Source organism: Coregonus lavaretus (assembly GCF_964263955.1).
Source record: "Coregonus lavaretus genome assembly, contig: HAP1_SCAFFOLD_510, whole genome shotgun sequence".
NCBI classification, from domain to species: domain Eukaryota; kingdom Metazoa; phylum Chordata; class Actinopteri; order Salmoniformes; family Salmonidae; genus Coregonus; species Coregonus lavaretus.
This window is the reverse complement of record NW_028159776.1, coordinates 28,366-44,453: the sequence shown is the minus strand read 5'-3', so window position 1 is coordinate 44,453 and position 16,088 is coordinate 28,366. Positions and strand designations below refer to the sequence as shown.

At 46.0% G+C, this 16,088-nt stretch overlaps 1 protein-coding gene across 1 annotated transcript in view; it reads left to right on the top strand.

Moving 5' to 3' along the window:
• Positions 1 to 15,459, top strand: part of LOC311122455 (zinc finger CCHC domain-containing protein 24-like) — a gene marked incomplete at both ends in the record, with an annotated part of 48,057 nt that extends 32,598 nt beyond the window's left edge. Inside the window, 2 exons of the mRNA XM_084196809.1 lie at positions 14,816 to 14,980; positions 15,346 to 15,459. Of these exons, the coding sequence (XP_084052935.1) occupies positions 14,816 to 14,980; positions 15,346 to 15,459 (279 nt within the window). The remainder of the gene's footprint in view (positions 1 to 14,815; positions 14,981 to 15,345) is intronic.
• Positions 15,460 to 16,088: the final 629 nt, after the last annotated feature.

Genomic DNA, 16,088 nt, shown 5'->3' with positions numbered 1-16,088 from the left:
AGGAGCCATAAGGAGATAGATGGCTGTGCCAGTAATATGGCAGGCCAGGAGCCATAAGGAGATAGATGGCTGTGCCAGTAATATGGCAGGCCAGGAGCCATAAGGAGATAGATTGCTGTGCCAGTAATATGGCAGGCCAGGAGCCATAAGGAGATAGATGGCTGTGCCAGTAATATGGCAGGCCAGGAGCCATAAGGAGATAGATTGCTGTGCCAGTAATATGGCAGGCCAGGAGCCATAAGGAGATAGATGGCTGTGCCAGTAATATGGCAGGCCAGGAGCCATAAGGAGATAGATTGCTGTGCCAGTAATATGGCAGGCCAGGAGCCATAAGGAGATAGATGGCTGTGCCAGTAATATGGCAGGCCAGGAGCCATAAGGAGATAGATTGCTGTGCCAGTAATATGGCAGGCCAGGAGCCATAAGGAGATAGATGGCTGTGCCAGTAATATGGCAGGCCAGGAGCCATAAGGAGATAGATGGCTGTGCCAGTAATATGGCAGGCCAGGAGCCATAAGGAGATAGATTGCTGTGCCAGTAATATGGCAGGCCAGGAGCCATAAGGAGATAGATGGCTGTGCCAGTAATATGGCAGGCCAGGAGCCATAAGGAGATAGATTGCTGTGCCAGTAATATGGCAGGCCAGGAGCCATAAGGAGATAGATGGCTGTGCCAGTAATATGGCAGGCCAGGAGCCATAAGGAGATAGATTGCTGTGCCAGTAATATGGCAGGCCAGGAGCCATAAGGAGATAGATTGCTGTGCCAGTAATATGGCAGGCCAGGAGCCATAAGGAGATAGATGGCTGTGCCAGTAATATGGCAGGCCAGGAGCCATAAGGAGATAGATGGCTGTGCCAGTAATATGGCAGGCCAGGAGCCATAAGGAGATAGATGGCTGTGCCAGTAATATGGCAGGCCAGGAGCCATAAGGAGATAGATTGCTGTGCCAGTAATATGGCAGGCCAGGAGCCATAAGGAGATAGATGGCTGTGCCAGTAATATGGCAGGCCAGGAGCCATAAGGAGATAGATTGCTGTGCCAGTAATATGGCAGGCCAGGAGCCATAAGGAGATAGATGGCTGTGCCAGTAATATGGCAGGCCAGGAGCCATAAGGAGATAGATTGCTGTGCCAGTAATATGGCAGGCCAGGAGCCATAAGGAGATAGATTGCTGTGCCAGTAATATGGCAGGCCAGGAGCCATAAGGAGATAGATGGCTGTGCCAGTAATATGGCAGGCCAGGAGCCATTTACATTTTCCAGTGTAAAAAAAATTAAACCGCTACCAAAGAACTCCCGGTCCTATGAAAGGAAAATTAACAAATCGGTAGTTGCCTGCCTGACTCCTGTAGCCAACACACTTCATAGGAGAGGAAGGGGAAGAAGCCGACGAAGAGACAGGACATCGAAGAGACATCCCAGTGGGGATAAATGGTCCAGAAAACAGAAGAGCAGGGCGAGGGGCCTGGAAATTCTTACCAGATTTTTCTTCCTGAGTTATCCCAATATAGGGGAAAGTTTGGTACTGCTCAGCTGGAAGACCCCACACTACAGAATGCAAGACAGAATGTCAAGGTAATAGATGGTATACCTATAAATCCTGCTAATGTACTCACTTTTCCTCATTTTTCCATGAGAAATAATCTCTTATACCAGGTCACGAAGTCCAAATGACGCCACAGTGGAGCAGCTGTTGGTTCCAACCCCGTTTCGTCGGACAGTGCTGAGCCTGGCCCATAGCCACTTGTTGGGAGGACCTTTACAGAGAGAAAAAACACAAGAACGTTCCCCTTCCTGATTTACGAAATTGATTAATAGAACATTTAGAAGAAATGAGAGAACGCATAAGCAGCGTAATGCCCATCATGAAGGATAATTTACAGCAGAAGGCCAGAGTCGAGTGTTTAACCGTCCCACTCAGCCCCCAGGGGATCGGGTTATGGTGTTAGTACCCAGCCCCCAGGGGATCGGGTTATGGTGTTAGTACCCAGCCCCCAGGGGATCGGGTTATGGTGTTAGTACCCAGCCCCCAGGGGATCGGGTTATGGTGTTAGTACCCAGCCCCCAGGGGATCGGGTTATGGTGTTAGTACCCAGCCCACTCAGCCCCCAGGGGATCGGGTTATGGTGTTAGTACCCAGCCCCCAGGGGATCGGGTTATGGTGTTAGTACCCACGACGGAATGTAAATCGAGTCGAGTGTTTAACCGTCCCACTCAGCCCCCAGGGGATCGGGTTATGGTGTTAGTACCCAGCCCCCAGGGGATCGGGTTATGGTGTTAGTACTCAGCCCCCAGGGGATCGGGTTATGGTGTTAGTACTCAGCCCCCAGGGGATCGGGTTATGGTGTTAGTACCCAGCCCCCAGGGGATCGGGTTATGGTGTTAGTACCCAGCCCCCAGGGGATCGGGTTATGGTGTTAGTACCCAGCCCCCAGGTGATCGGGTTATGGTGTTAGTACTCAGCCCCCAGGGGATCGGGTTATGGTGTTAGTACTCAGCCCCCAGGGGATCGGGTTATGGTGTTAGTACCCAGCCCCCAGGGGATCGGGTTATGGTGTTAGTACCCAGCCCACTCAGCCCCCAGGGGATCGGGTTATGGTGTTAGTACCCACGACGGAATGTAAATTCCTGGCCACATGGCGGGGACCCTACGAGGTGTTGCAGAAAATGGGGCCCGTGAACTACCTCATCTGTCAGCCAGGGAGATGGAAGCCAGAACAGGTTTATCATATTAACCTGTTAAAAAAGTGGGTAAATCAAGAAGCACTGTGGGGGGGAACAAACATACAGTGGCTTGCGAAAGTATTCACCCCCTTGGCATTTTTGCTATTTTGTTGCCTTACAACCTGGAATTAAAATGGATTTTTGGGGGGTTTGTATCATTTGATTTACACAACATGCCTACCACTTTGAAGATGCTAAATATGTTTTTTGGTGAAACAAACAAGAAATAAGACAAAAAAACAGAAAACTTGAGCGTGCATAACTATTCATCCCCCCAAAGTCAATACTTTGTAGAGCCACCTTTTGCAGCAATTACAGCTGCAAGTCTCTTGGGGTATGTCGCTATAAGCTTGGCACAGCTAGCCACTGGGATTTTTGCCCATTCTTCAAGGCAAAACTGCTCCAGCTCCTTCAAGTTGGATGGGTTCGGCTTGTGTACAGCACTCTTTAAGTCATACCACAGATTCTCAATTGGATTGAGGTCTGGGCTTTGACTAGGCCATTCCAATACATTTAAATGTTTCCCCTTAAACCACTCGAGTGTTGCTTTAGTAGTATGCTTAGGGTCATTGTCCTGCTGGAAGGTGAACCTCTGTCCCAGTCTCAAATTAATGGAAGACTGAAACAGGTTTCCCTCAAGAATTTCCCTGTATTTAGCGCCATCCATCATTCCTTCAATTCTGACCAGTTTCCCAGTCCCTGCCGATGGAAAAACATCCCCACAGCATGATACTGTCACCACCATGCTTCACTGTGGGGATGGTGTTCTCGGGATGATGAGAGGTGTTGGGTTTGCGCCAGACATAGCGTTTTCCTTGATGGCCACCGGTAGACCGTCATAACAATTAGTCAACAGGAACAGGTAGACAGTCATAACAAGTAGTTATGCCCAGCCTGGTTCCTCCTGATGTCCAAAATCACCTCCTCTGTTTTGCTGGCGTTGAGGGAGAGTTTGTTTACCTGGCACCACACCGTCAGAGTGCCTACCTCCTCTCTGTAGGTCGTCTCATCGTTGTTGGTGATCAGGCCTACTACTGTCGTGTAGTCAGCGAACTTGATGATGGAGTTGAAACTGTGTGAGGCCACGCAGTTGTGGGTACACAGGGAGTACAGGAGGAGACTGAAGACGCACCCTTGTGGGGCCCCCATGTTGAGGATCATTGTCGAGGAGGTGTTGCCTACCTTCACCACCAGGGGGCAGCCCGTCAGTAAGTCCAGGACCCAGTTGCAGAGGGAGGAGTTTAGTCCCAGGGCCGTGAGCTTTTTTGTGGTGAACTAAGAGGGCACTATGGCATTGAAGGCTGAGCTGTCACTACAAAGATACAGGCGTCCTTCCTAACTCAGTTGCCGGAGAGGAAGGAAACCGCTCAGGGATTTCACCATGAGGCCAATGGTGACTTTAAAACAGTTACAGAGTTTAAAACCTCTTAAATGTAAAATCCCTATTTTTATTTTATGAGAACGGTAGGCACTATTTGCAAAAGCAGGGTGTCTGCGGAAAGCTGAGTATCTTGGCTATTGATTGGATCCTTCAAATCTTTGGTATGATTTAATACCATATATGGGCATACGAATTTATAAGGACAGGCCGAGCCGATGACCTCATTTCAAGATGGCTGCTCCCTACATTCCGGTTAGCGTTGTGAAGCATAAACTAAATAAACACGGAATACGTTGATACACACCGAAAGCCGGGACTCCACAGATCACGAGGAGGTCTTATTTGTCTGCCTGTGACCTGCCGTTATTGATCAACAGCCCCGAAAGTAAAAATGTTTATTTTACACAACGTTTTCACCAAACACCAAACATCTTACAAGGTAAGCTTAGATTTGGTCTGTGTTTGAGCTATAGCTACATCGGGGGTATCAAATGAATCCTATCTAGCCTATTGCCAATGTTATCTGATGATGATGGATGACTTAATGGCAACATTGAATGTCCACGGAGTGACTATATCTTTGCGCATCAAAAATATGATGTTGCCTGCTTACCCGCTGTAGGCATCCATATCCCCTGTACGTCCCCCGACACCGCCACAATGTTTGAGAGAGGTTGGTGTTGTAGAAATGTTGTTTTTATAGTGAACAATAACTTTTAGGGATTGCAAATATGTAATAGCACTGAAATTATCTAAATGTACAGACATATGGAGAGGTTTAGGGACGCTTGGAAACGTCCCGTGACCACACCTGACACCACTTACTAAAACATCTGCCCAGTTCTAGTTATTAGGTCCATTTTTTTTCTGATATTGTTCACATGTTGTGGAAGCCATCTAATGTGTTTCCAGCTCCAGTCATCAATAATTCACTTATAGCTTGTCAATGAAAGATGACTTTCAAAATATAAAAAACCTGTTATTTTGTGTGTATTCTGAACTATGTAACTCCTATCTATCTTCTGATCATTTCCTCATCATCTCCCAGATGTCTTCTTTCCAAATATACGTTTTTCGGAATCATGTAGTTACACATGAATAGCAGTTACTTTTGGTTATGTCTATTTAGGCGGAAATCTACATTTTGCCATTGCATTTAAGATGTTAATTGTTGGCTGTGATAGGAGAAAACTGAGGATGGATCAACAACATTGTAGTTACTCCACAATACTAACCTAAACGACAGAGTGAAAAGAAGGAAGCCTGTACAGAATAAAAATATACCAAAACATGCATTCTGTTTGAAATAAGGCACTAAAGTAAAACTGCAAAAAATGTGGCAAAGAAATTAACTTTATGTCCTGAATCCAAAGTGTTATGTTTGGGGCAAATCCAACACAACACATTACTGAAAGCCACTCTTCATATTCTCCAGCATGGTGGTGGCTGCATCATGTTATGGGTATGCTTGTCATCAGCAAGGACTGGGAGTTTTTTAGGTTAAAAATAAACAGAATAGAGCTAAGCACAGGCAACATCCTAGAGGAAAACCTGGTTCAGTCTGCTTTCCAACAGACACTGGGAGACACATTTATCTTTCAGCAGGACAATAACCTAAAACACAAGGCCAAATATACACTGGAGTAGCTTACCAAGACGACATTGAATGTTCCTGAGTGGCCTAGTTACAGTTTTTACTTAAATCGGCTTGAAAATCTATGGCAAGACTTGAAAATGGTTGTCTTCCTGAGTGGCCTAGTTACAGTTTTTACTTAAATCGGCTTGAAAATCTATGGCAAGACTTGAAAATGGTTGTCTAGCAATGATCCATAACCAACTTGACAGAGATTGAAGAATTTAAAAAAAGAATAATGCACAAATATTGTACAATCCAGGTGTGCAAAGCTCTTAGAGACTTACCCAGAAAGACTCACAGCTGTAATCGCTGCCAAAGGTGATTCTAACATGTATTGACTCAGGGTGTGAATACTTACAGTGGGGGAAAAAAAGTATTTAGTCAGCCACCAATTGTGCAAGTTCTCCCACTTAAAAAGATGAGAGAGGCCTGTAATTTTCATCATAGGTACACGTCAACTATGACAGACAAATTGAGGAAAATATGGTGGAAAATAAGTATTTGGTCACCTACAAACAAGCAAGATTTCTGGCTCTCACAGACCTGTAACTTCTTCTTTAAGAGGCTCCTCTGTCCTCCACTCGTTACCTGTATTAATGGCACCTGTTTGAACTTGTGATCAGTATAAAAGACACCTGTCGACAACCTCAAACACTCACACTCCAAACTCCACTATGGCCAAGACCAAAGAGCTGTCAAAGGACACCAGAAACAAAATTGTAGACCTGCACTAGGCTGGGAAGACTGAATCTGCAATAGGTAAGCAGCTTGGTTTGAACATACAAGACATACAAGACCACTGATAATCTCCCTCGATCTGGGGCTCCACGCAAGATCTCACCCCGTGGGGTCAAAATGATCACAAGAACGGTGAGCAAAAATCCCAGAACCACACGGGGGGACCTAGTGAATGACCTGCAGAGAGCTGGGACCAATGTAACAAAGCCTACCATCAGTAACACACTACGCCGCCAGGGACTCAAATCCTGCAGTGCCAGACATGTCCCCCTGCTTAAGCCAGTACATGTCCAGGCCCGTCTGAAGTTTGCTAGAGTGCATTTGGATGATCCAGAAGAGGATTGGGAGAATGTCATATGGTCAGATGAAACCAAAATATAACTTTTTGGTAAAAACTCAACTCGTCGTGTTTGGAGGACAAAGAATGCTGAGTTGTATCCAAAGAACACCATACCTACTGTGAAGCATGGGGGTGGAAACATCATGCTTTGGGCCTGTTTTTCTGCAAAGGGACCAGGACAACTGATCCGTGTAAAGGAAAGAATGAATGGGGCCATGTATCGTGAGATTTTGAGTGAAAACCTCCTTCCATCAGCAAGGGCATTGAAGATGAAACGTGGCTGGGTCTTTCAGCATGACAATGATCCCAAACACACCGCCCGGGCAACGAAGGAGTGGCTTCGTAAGAAGCATTTCAAGGTCCTGGAGTGGCCTAGCCAGTCTCCAGATCTCAACCCCATAGAAAATCTTTGGAGGGAGTTGAAAGTCCGTGTTGCCCAGCGACAGCCCCAAAACATCACTGCTCTAGAGGAGATCTGCATGGAGGAATGGGCCAGAATACCAGCAACAGTGTGTGAAAACCTTGTGAAGACTTACAGAAAACATTTGAGCTGTGTCATTGCCAACAAAGGGTATATAACAAAGTATTGAGAAACTTTTGTTATTGACCAAATACTTATTTTCCACCATAATTTGCAAATAAATTCATAAAAAATCCTACAATGTGATTTTCTGGAATTTCTTTTCTCATTTTGTCTGTCATAGTTGACGTGTACCTATGATGAAAATTACAGGCCTCTCTCATCTTTTTAAGTGGGAGAACTTGCACAATTGGTGGCTGACTAAATACTTTTTCCCTCCACTGTATCTAAATGAGATATTTCTGTATTTAATTTCAATAAATGTTGCAAAAATGTATTATGGGGTGTTGTGTGTAGATGGGTGAGAGAGAAAAATATATTTAATCCATTTTGAATTCAGGCTGTAACACATCAAATTGTGGAATAAGTAAACGGGGTACGAATACTTTCTGAAGTACATAATATATTACCTCAACTACTTCGCACCCCTGCACATTGACTCGGTACCGGTGTATATAGCATCATTATTGTTATATTATTGTGTTACTATTTTATTTGTTACTTACTTTTTAACTCTGCATTCTTGGGAAAGGGATCGTAATTAAGCATTTCACGGTAAAGTCTACGCCTGTTGTATTCCGTGCATGTGAAAAATACAATTTCATTTTGAAATGGCAACATGATGCAGTACTTTTGACCAGGGCCAACTTCACGGTTGTCTCTCCCATCCAATGCCAGCGCAAAATCAAATATTTCAAAACATTGTAGTGTACAGAAAGGCCAAGGACTGTAATATAAGAATTTAAACTGAACTACAAATATATTGGGGACGGACTATGATGGAGTCGCAGCAGAAGAACACAGTGCATTACAAGTGTATGACAATGCGTAAAGGCGCATAGCTTTCTGTAAGCATGAGCGAGGCCACTGTCCAATATTTACATTTTCATTTTAGTCATTTAGCAGACGCTCTTACCCAGAACGACTTACAGGAGCAATTAGGGTTAAGTGCCTTGCTCAAGGACACAGCGACAGATTTTTTACCTAGTCGGCCCTGGGATTAGAACCAGCGACCTTTCGGTTACTGGCACAACGCTCTTAACCACTAAGCTACCTGCCGCCCCCATATATATAATATAGGCTTCAATACGAAGGACTCTTCAGGCTACTTTTAGATGGACCCTTTTTTCCTTTATATAGCCTTTTACATTACATGCATGATCGTTAGCACTTTTTATCGACTGCCGCTTTTTCATAATTTGTCCACACATCTTGCTATAGGTTATCATATTGAGGTTCTGTTAGCAAATCTTTACTGATCAATGATTTGGAGGAAACTAAACCACAGTCGTTCTCCCAGCATGTCATTTCCCCCCCCCTTTGGTACTGTTTAGGCCCATACTAAAGGTTATTTACAATACAAGATTAGAATACTATAAAGACAACGTAAACATCTGTCCAGACCTGTTTGGATCATGCGTTGCGCCATTCAGAGATGCACTTTGTAGCCTACTCTGTAACTTGAACCTGTTTCTGTTTCTACGGTACATTAGGGGCTAAGCTAAAACTGTATCCCAAATGGCACCCTATTCCCTACATAGTGCACTACTTTTGACCAGAGCCCCATAGACATTGGTCCTCTACAGAGAGGGAGGGAGGGAGGGAGGGAGGGAGGGAGGGAGAGAGAGAGGGAGGGAGGGAGGGAGGGAGGGAGGGAGAGAGGGAGGGCGGGATGGAGGGTGAGAGAGAGGGAGAGAGAGAGGGAGGGAGGGAGGGAGGGAGGCTGAAATAGGGGAGGGAGGGAGGCTGAAATAGGGGAGGGAGGGAGGCTGAAATAGGGGAGGGAGGGAGGGAGGCTGAAATAGGGGAGGGAGGGAGGCTGAAATAGGGGAGGGAGGGAGGGAGGCTGAAATAGGGGAGGGAGGGATGGAGGCTGAAATACGGGAGGGAGGGAGGGAGGGAGGCTCGCTGAGGAAGGTAGGCTGAGAGAGACATTAGACACCAGGGTCCTGTTCATTACACACCAGGGTCCTGTTCATTAGACACCAGGGTCCTGTTCATTAGGCACCAGGGTCCTGTTCATTAGGCACCAGGGTCCTGTTCATTAGGCACCAGGGTCCTGTTCATTAGGCACCAGGGTCCTGTTCATTAGACACCAGGGTCCTGTTCATTAGGCACCAGGGTCCTGTTCATTAGGCACCAGGGTCCTGTTCATTAGACACCAGGGTCCTGTTCATTAGGCACCAGGGTCCTGTTCATTAGACACCAGGGTCCTGTTCATTACACACCAGGGTCCTGTTCATTAGACACCAAACCGAAGAAAACGACAGAAAAATGTAGGGTCCAATGAAAAATGATCATTTTAGTTTTCCGTTCTCGTGTTCCGTTGTAAAAGATTTATAAATGTTTTCCGTTGCCCTAATGTACACAACCCTGGCCTATCTGGAAGAGTTGCCGTCTTCTTGGAATAATCTAGAAAGCAAATCTGGTTTTGTTAGTAATGTAGAATGAGGGAAAATGCCTCAGTTCTAATCTAAGTAAGGAGTTTGGAATTGTAGTTGAGATCTGTTTGGAATGTGCATGGCAATGCTTTAGACGAAGGACTCGGCTCATTGCTCTTGCCAGTATCGCTTAGGTTTGGAAGGACTTGGCAGTTTGCTACATCCAGTGTGTGTTGTTTCCTGTGTGCTCATGCTTTTATACACCAGAGTAGACCCGTGGTTCTGAAGTGGTTCTGAAGCTGTCACACATTTCAAACCAAGCAGTCAGTAAGCACCATGAAAATATTCTTTTGATTCACATCTACAGATGGTGTGGTTTCTTCCTGATCACAATCACCACATTGATCTCCAAGCAGAGAAGAAAAAAAAACATTGTAGAAAAAATATCGGAGATGTTTCAGTCACCTTTTAATATCCAGCATTGCCTATCACAATAGGCTTCTCTCATTGCGTGTATGATTAAATAAAAATATAAGTTGATGCATATTACATATTGCCAAATAAGCTATACATCACTCATATTTAGAAGACAATAAAATGCTAGCAGGCTTATTTAAAGTTATCAGTGTTGAGATATTGTATTTTCATCCACTTCCACCCCCCACTGGTTATAGAATACACTGCTTGTTTTGTGAAAGCTGTTTCCTTCAGCAGGAAGACCATGCTGTCTCTCTGGCTGTCTCTCTGGCTCTCTCTCTGTCTCTCTCTCTGGCTGTCTCTCTGGCTGTCTCACTGTCAGGCCGTCCCAAATGGCACCCTATATTTATTTAACTAGGCAAGTCAGTTAAGAACAAATTCTTATTTACAATGACGGCTTACACCGGCCAAACCCGGACGATGCTGGGTCAATTGTGCGCCGCCCTATGGGACTCCCAATCACGTCCGGTTGTGATACAGCCTGGAATCGAACCAGGGGGTCTGTAGTGACGCCTCAAGCACTGTCACGCCATGGCTCTGGGGAGGCTTGTATGTTGAGCCAGGGTGTGAGTGTTCTTTGTTTTTCTAGTTCGAAAGTCTGGCGAGAGACATGGAGACCTGGTCCACGGGTAGGAGAGACGCCCAGAAATTTTTTAGGGGGGGGCTCACGCCGTGGACGACGGGGCAGCAGGAGGCCGCCAGGTTACGGGAGTCACTGGTCACCAGGGGGAAAGAGGATGTAGAGGCACGGCGAGAGGTACTGGGGTGTGTTGCCAGTCCGGTCCGGCCTGTTCCTGATCCCCGCGTAGGGCCAGTGGTGTGTGTTCCCAGTACGGTCCGGCCCGCCCCTGCTCCCCGCACCAAGTCAGTGGTGCGTTTCGTCAGCCCGGTCCGGCCCGCTCCTGCTCCCCGCACCAAGTCAGTGGTGCGTTTCGTCAGCCCAGCTCGGCCCGCTCCTGCTCCCCGCACCAAGTCAGTGGTGCGCTTCGTCAGCCCGGCTCGGCCCGTTCCTGCTCCCCGCACCAAGTCAGTGGTGCGCTTCGTCAGCCCGGTCCGGCCCGCTCCTGCTCCCCGCACCAAGTCAGTGGTGCGCTTCGTCAGCCCGGTCCGGCCCGCTCCTGCTCCCCGCACCAAGTCAGGGGTGCGTTTCGTCAGCCCGGCTCGGCCCGTTCCTGCTCCCCACACCAAGCCAGTGGTGTGCGTCGTCAGTCCGGCACAGCCCGTGCCTGTTCCACCGGTGCCTGGTTCGGCACGGGTCAGCTGCTTCACGCCGGAGCTAGAGCAATCCGCTCCACCAGTGTGCAGTCCAGCTCCGGTCAGCAGGGCCAGACCGGACCAGGGGTACTTTGGGGGGTTAGAGAGGGAGTGGGGATCATGCCCGGAGCCGGATCCGCCGCCAAGGCGGAGTGCCCACCCGGTCCCTCCCCTGTGGTATTTGGTTGGCGCGGTCGGAGTCCGCGCCTTTGGGGGGGGGTACTGTCACGCCCTGGCTCTGGGGAGGCTTGTATGTTGAGCCAGGGTGTGAGTGTTCTTTGTTTTTCTAGTTCATGTATGTCTATGTTGGCCAGAGTGGTTCTCAATCAGAGGCAACGAGTGTCAGCTGTTGCTGGTTGTCTCTGATTGGGAACCATATTTAGACAGGCTGTGTTCCCACAGTGTTTGTGGGATCTTGTTCCAGTGTGGTTTGTGTTAGACCGAGGACGTCACGTTATTGTTTTGTTCGTGTAATCATTAAATAAAAAGTGTGTTCGCCTTCAACGCTGCGCCTTGGTCCTCTGTTCCCGACGATCGTGACAAGCACTGAGATGCAGTGCCTTAGACCGCTGGGCCACTCGGTCTGTAGTGACGCCTCATGCACTGAGATGCAGTGCCTTAGACCGCTGGGCCACTCGGGAGCCCAGAGTAGCTGACTAAATAGGGCATAGTGCAGCCTTTAACTGGGCTGATGAAAGGGAGAGAGTGATAAGACAGGATACAGGCCACCTTCACTGGCCCTGTTTATACCTGGTTCTAACATGCAGCCTTTGTCTTGATCTTGTCCACATTTTGATTGTGCCCACATTTACAGACAGGTGTAGATGATTAAAAGACGCATTGTGATCTGATTGTGATGAGATCTTATAAGTGTAAACAGACAAGATCAGGACAAAAGACTCATGTTAACGGCGGGTATAAACGGATAGTTTTTTAAAACTGGGCTATAGATAGCACCTCACTGAGGTAGAACATTACTACTGCTGGGAGCCAGTCTCCAGAACAAAACTGGGATGCTTCTTGGACTTTGTGGATATGGAATGCAAGGTGACGGATGGGTAAATGTATTGAAATTATTGAAATAGTTGGGTACAATGTATTTAACCACATCTGTTCACTGTTACAGTGATACTGTACATGGCAGCGGAAAAGTCAACACTCATTCAACCCTAGAAAAGGTGTGTCTCTGCTCTGAGGGTGTCCTAACGACAACCAATCAGATGATACAGAATCGATGTAATTTGGCTGGTTGCCCTAACAACGGCTGGTTGCCCTAACAACGGCTGGTTGCCCCAGCTCTTTTAACCTCCAGTGTGCTTTTAATTCAAACCAGTCGATGTTGAAGTGATTTATTTATGATGGGTTTAGAGTTCTCTCATGTTATTCAAGTGGAGTGAAGCTCATCTGTGGTTGATTTCCTCCCCCCAAGTTCTCAGAGTCCTGATTGGTCGACAGAGGCCAGCTGGGAGGGATGACAGAGAGGCTGAGGTATCTGTCCTGTAGAGGAGGGTTGTGATTGGTGCATCACTGGGCCTGGGCTTCTGTTACACTCCGCAAGGAACACAGCTGGAGAGAGGAACCATAGAACACTGGAACCCACTTGGTGTTCTAGTGGAACCCACTTGGTGTTCTAGTGGAACCATAGAACCCACTTTGTGTTCTATTGGGAAACTTTTACAATAGAAACTTTTTCTCCTTACAAATTAATTAAATTTACAGTTAGTATACTAGCTCCAACATCTACATTGCTTTAACCTGTCACCCACTGTTGTGTGGAGAGAGGCTGGAGAGAGGCTGGAGAGAGGCTGGAGAGAGGCTGGAGAGAGGGGCAGTGGCTGGGTGGGTAGTGGGTGGAGAGCAGGGCCAACTCTAGGCTTTTGAGGGCCCTAAGTGAGATTTGTTTGGGGGGCCCCCCACCTCATGGCAAAACATTTGTGGCCCTTCTCTTGACGGCAGAGAGAAAAATGTACGTTTTAAAATGGAATTGAGTGAAGATTTGAGGAATGTGATTGGACATTGAGGCCTATGACATTGGCCTACATCTCGTCTTGCGCAGAATATCAGATCTCAACAATGATTGGAGAAGTGTTTAACATCACCACTACCACGTCCTGATGATACAGTATATATCTTTACAGAAGCACAATGTGACTGCAAGAGACAGGTTGGAACGTCTGACTGAAATATGGGATGTTTTCTAAATGACTGGTGTTTGAATTTGTTGATAAAACGTGGGACATAATTGTTTCGTTGCGGGACAAAAGGGCCAAAATGTTTACTCAGGGGTGTGAATAATTATGTAAATGAGATATTTACGTATTTCGTTTTCAATACATTTGTAAACATTTCTAAAAACATGTTTTTATTGTCATTATGGGGTTTTGTGTAGATGGGTGCGAGAAAAAAAATCAATTTTGAATTCAGGCTGTAACAACAAAATGTGGAATAAGTCAAGGGGTAGCCCACCCAACTACCTCATCCCCATATTGTTATTTACATTGTTATTTATTCTGCTCATTTGCACCCCAGTATCTCTATTTGCACACCTAGCATTCCAGTGTTAATACTAAATTGTAATTATTTTGCACTATGGCATATTTATTGCCTTACCTCCATAACTTATTACATTTGCACATACTGTATATAGATTTTCTGTTGTATTTTTTGACTTTATGTTTTGTTTTACCCCATATGTAACTCTGTGTTGTTGTTTTTAATCGCACTGCTTTGCTTTATCTTGGCCAGGTCGCAGTTGTAAATGAGAACTTGTTCTCAACTGGCTTACCTGGTTAAATAAAGGTGAAATAAAAAAATACAAAAAAATAAAGTATGAATACTTTCTGAAGTCACTGTGTTGCATACAGCTGGGTGAGGGTTGAGAAACCGTGTGCATTTGGGCAAGCAATGTACAGTATGTCTCAATATATGTGGACCAAGAGTCAAGACCATGGTCAGTGGTCGTAACATCACTGTCATTCAGTGAAACTGAAAAAGCTGTCTGTGCAACACATGGTCAGCTGATTCACTGCAAATGAAACATAAATAGAACTGAAGTCAAGGTCGGTCGCTGTCGTTTGTAATGTGCAGTTTTTACACCGTTTTTTTTTTTGGGGGGGGGGGGGGGCGCTAGTTACCAAAAGCAGCACCTGGATGTAGAAGACCTGCTGTGCTGTGCACAGGGACTTTATATTCTCTCAATATACTACAATAATGACAATGTGACCATTTGGTGTTTTATCTGATGAATTGCCAGTTCAAACTGCAGATATAAACGCAGAACTCTTCCATTTGCTTTGTCTCCAGGCTCGGCCTAAAGGGGAAGGCCTGACCCCGTATCAGGGCAAGAAGAGGTGTTTCGGGGAATACAAGTGCCCTAAATGCAAGAGGAAGTGGATGAGCGGGAACTCCTGGGCCAACATGGGACAAGAATGTATGAAGTGCCACATCAACGTTTACCCTCAGAAGCAGGTAAATATTTCAATTTTTTATTTCCTATCCATGATATTAGCCTGGTCTCAGATCTGTTTGTGCTGTCTTGCATATAGGTCTACATATGAGACCAGGCTACCATGACCATCCAACTGTTCTATTGGCTCAAGGACAAAGCACATTATTTCAACTGATTGTTGTTTATTACTGATCTCTAAACTACTACTTAACAGTTTCTAAACTGCTTATAAAGCCCTTAATAAATCCTATAAATATCTGTGGCCAGGTCTCCCTTGTAAAAGAGGTCTTCGGACCTCAATGGGACCTGGATAAATAAAAGGTTGAATACATTGTGTTTGAAATAGCTTTAATGTAAAGTGTGTTACCTGTGTTTCTCTGTGTAGAGACCTCTGGAGAAGCCTGATGGTTTAGATGTTTCGGACCAGAACAAGGAACATCCACAGCATCTGTGTGAAAAATGCAAAGTCCTCGGCTACTACTGTCGTCGCGTTCAATAATAACCTGCCGTTAACTGTTCATGGAGTTGCCCCCTAGACACTGATCTTGGGTTTAGTAATTTCTCCACCAATGGTTAAGGTTAGGTCTGGGGGAGGGGAAGCTGACCTAGGGTAAACTTCACCCCGGAGCCAAGTTCACTTCCCTGGCCTTTAATTCACTTAAACCTCCAGTGGTTTATGAAGAGGTGACACTCAACCAATGTGTTATATATACACTGCTCAAAAAAATTAAGGGAACACTAAAATAACACATCCTAGATCTGAATGAATGAAATAATCTTATTAAATACTTTTTTTCTTTACATAGTTGAATGTGCTGACAACAAAATCATACAAAAATTATCAATGGAATTCAAATGTATCAACCCATGGAGGTCTAGATTTGGAGTCACCCTCAAAATTAAAGTGGAAAACCACACTACAGGCTGATCCAACTTTGATGTAATGTCCTTAAAACAAGTCAAAATGAGGCCCAGTAGTGTGTGTGGCCTCCACGTGCCTGTATGACCTCCCTACAATGCCTGGGCATGCTCCTGATGAGGTGGCGGATGGTCTCCTGAGGGATCTCCTCCCAGACCTGGACTAAAGCATCCGCCAACTCCTGGACAGTCTGTGGTGCAACGTGGCGT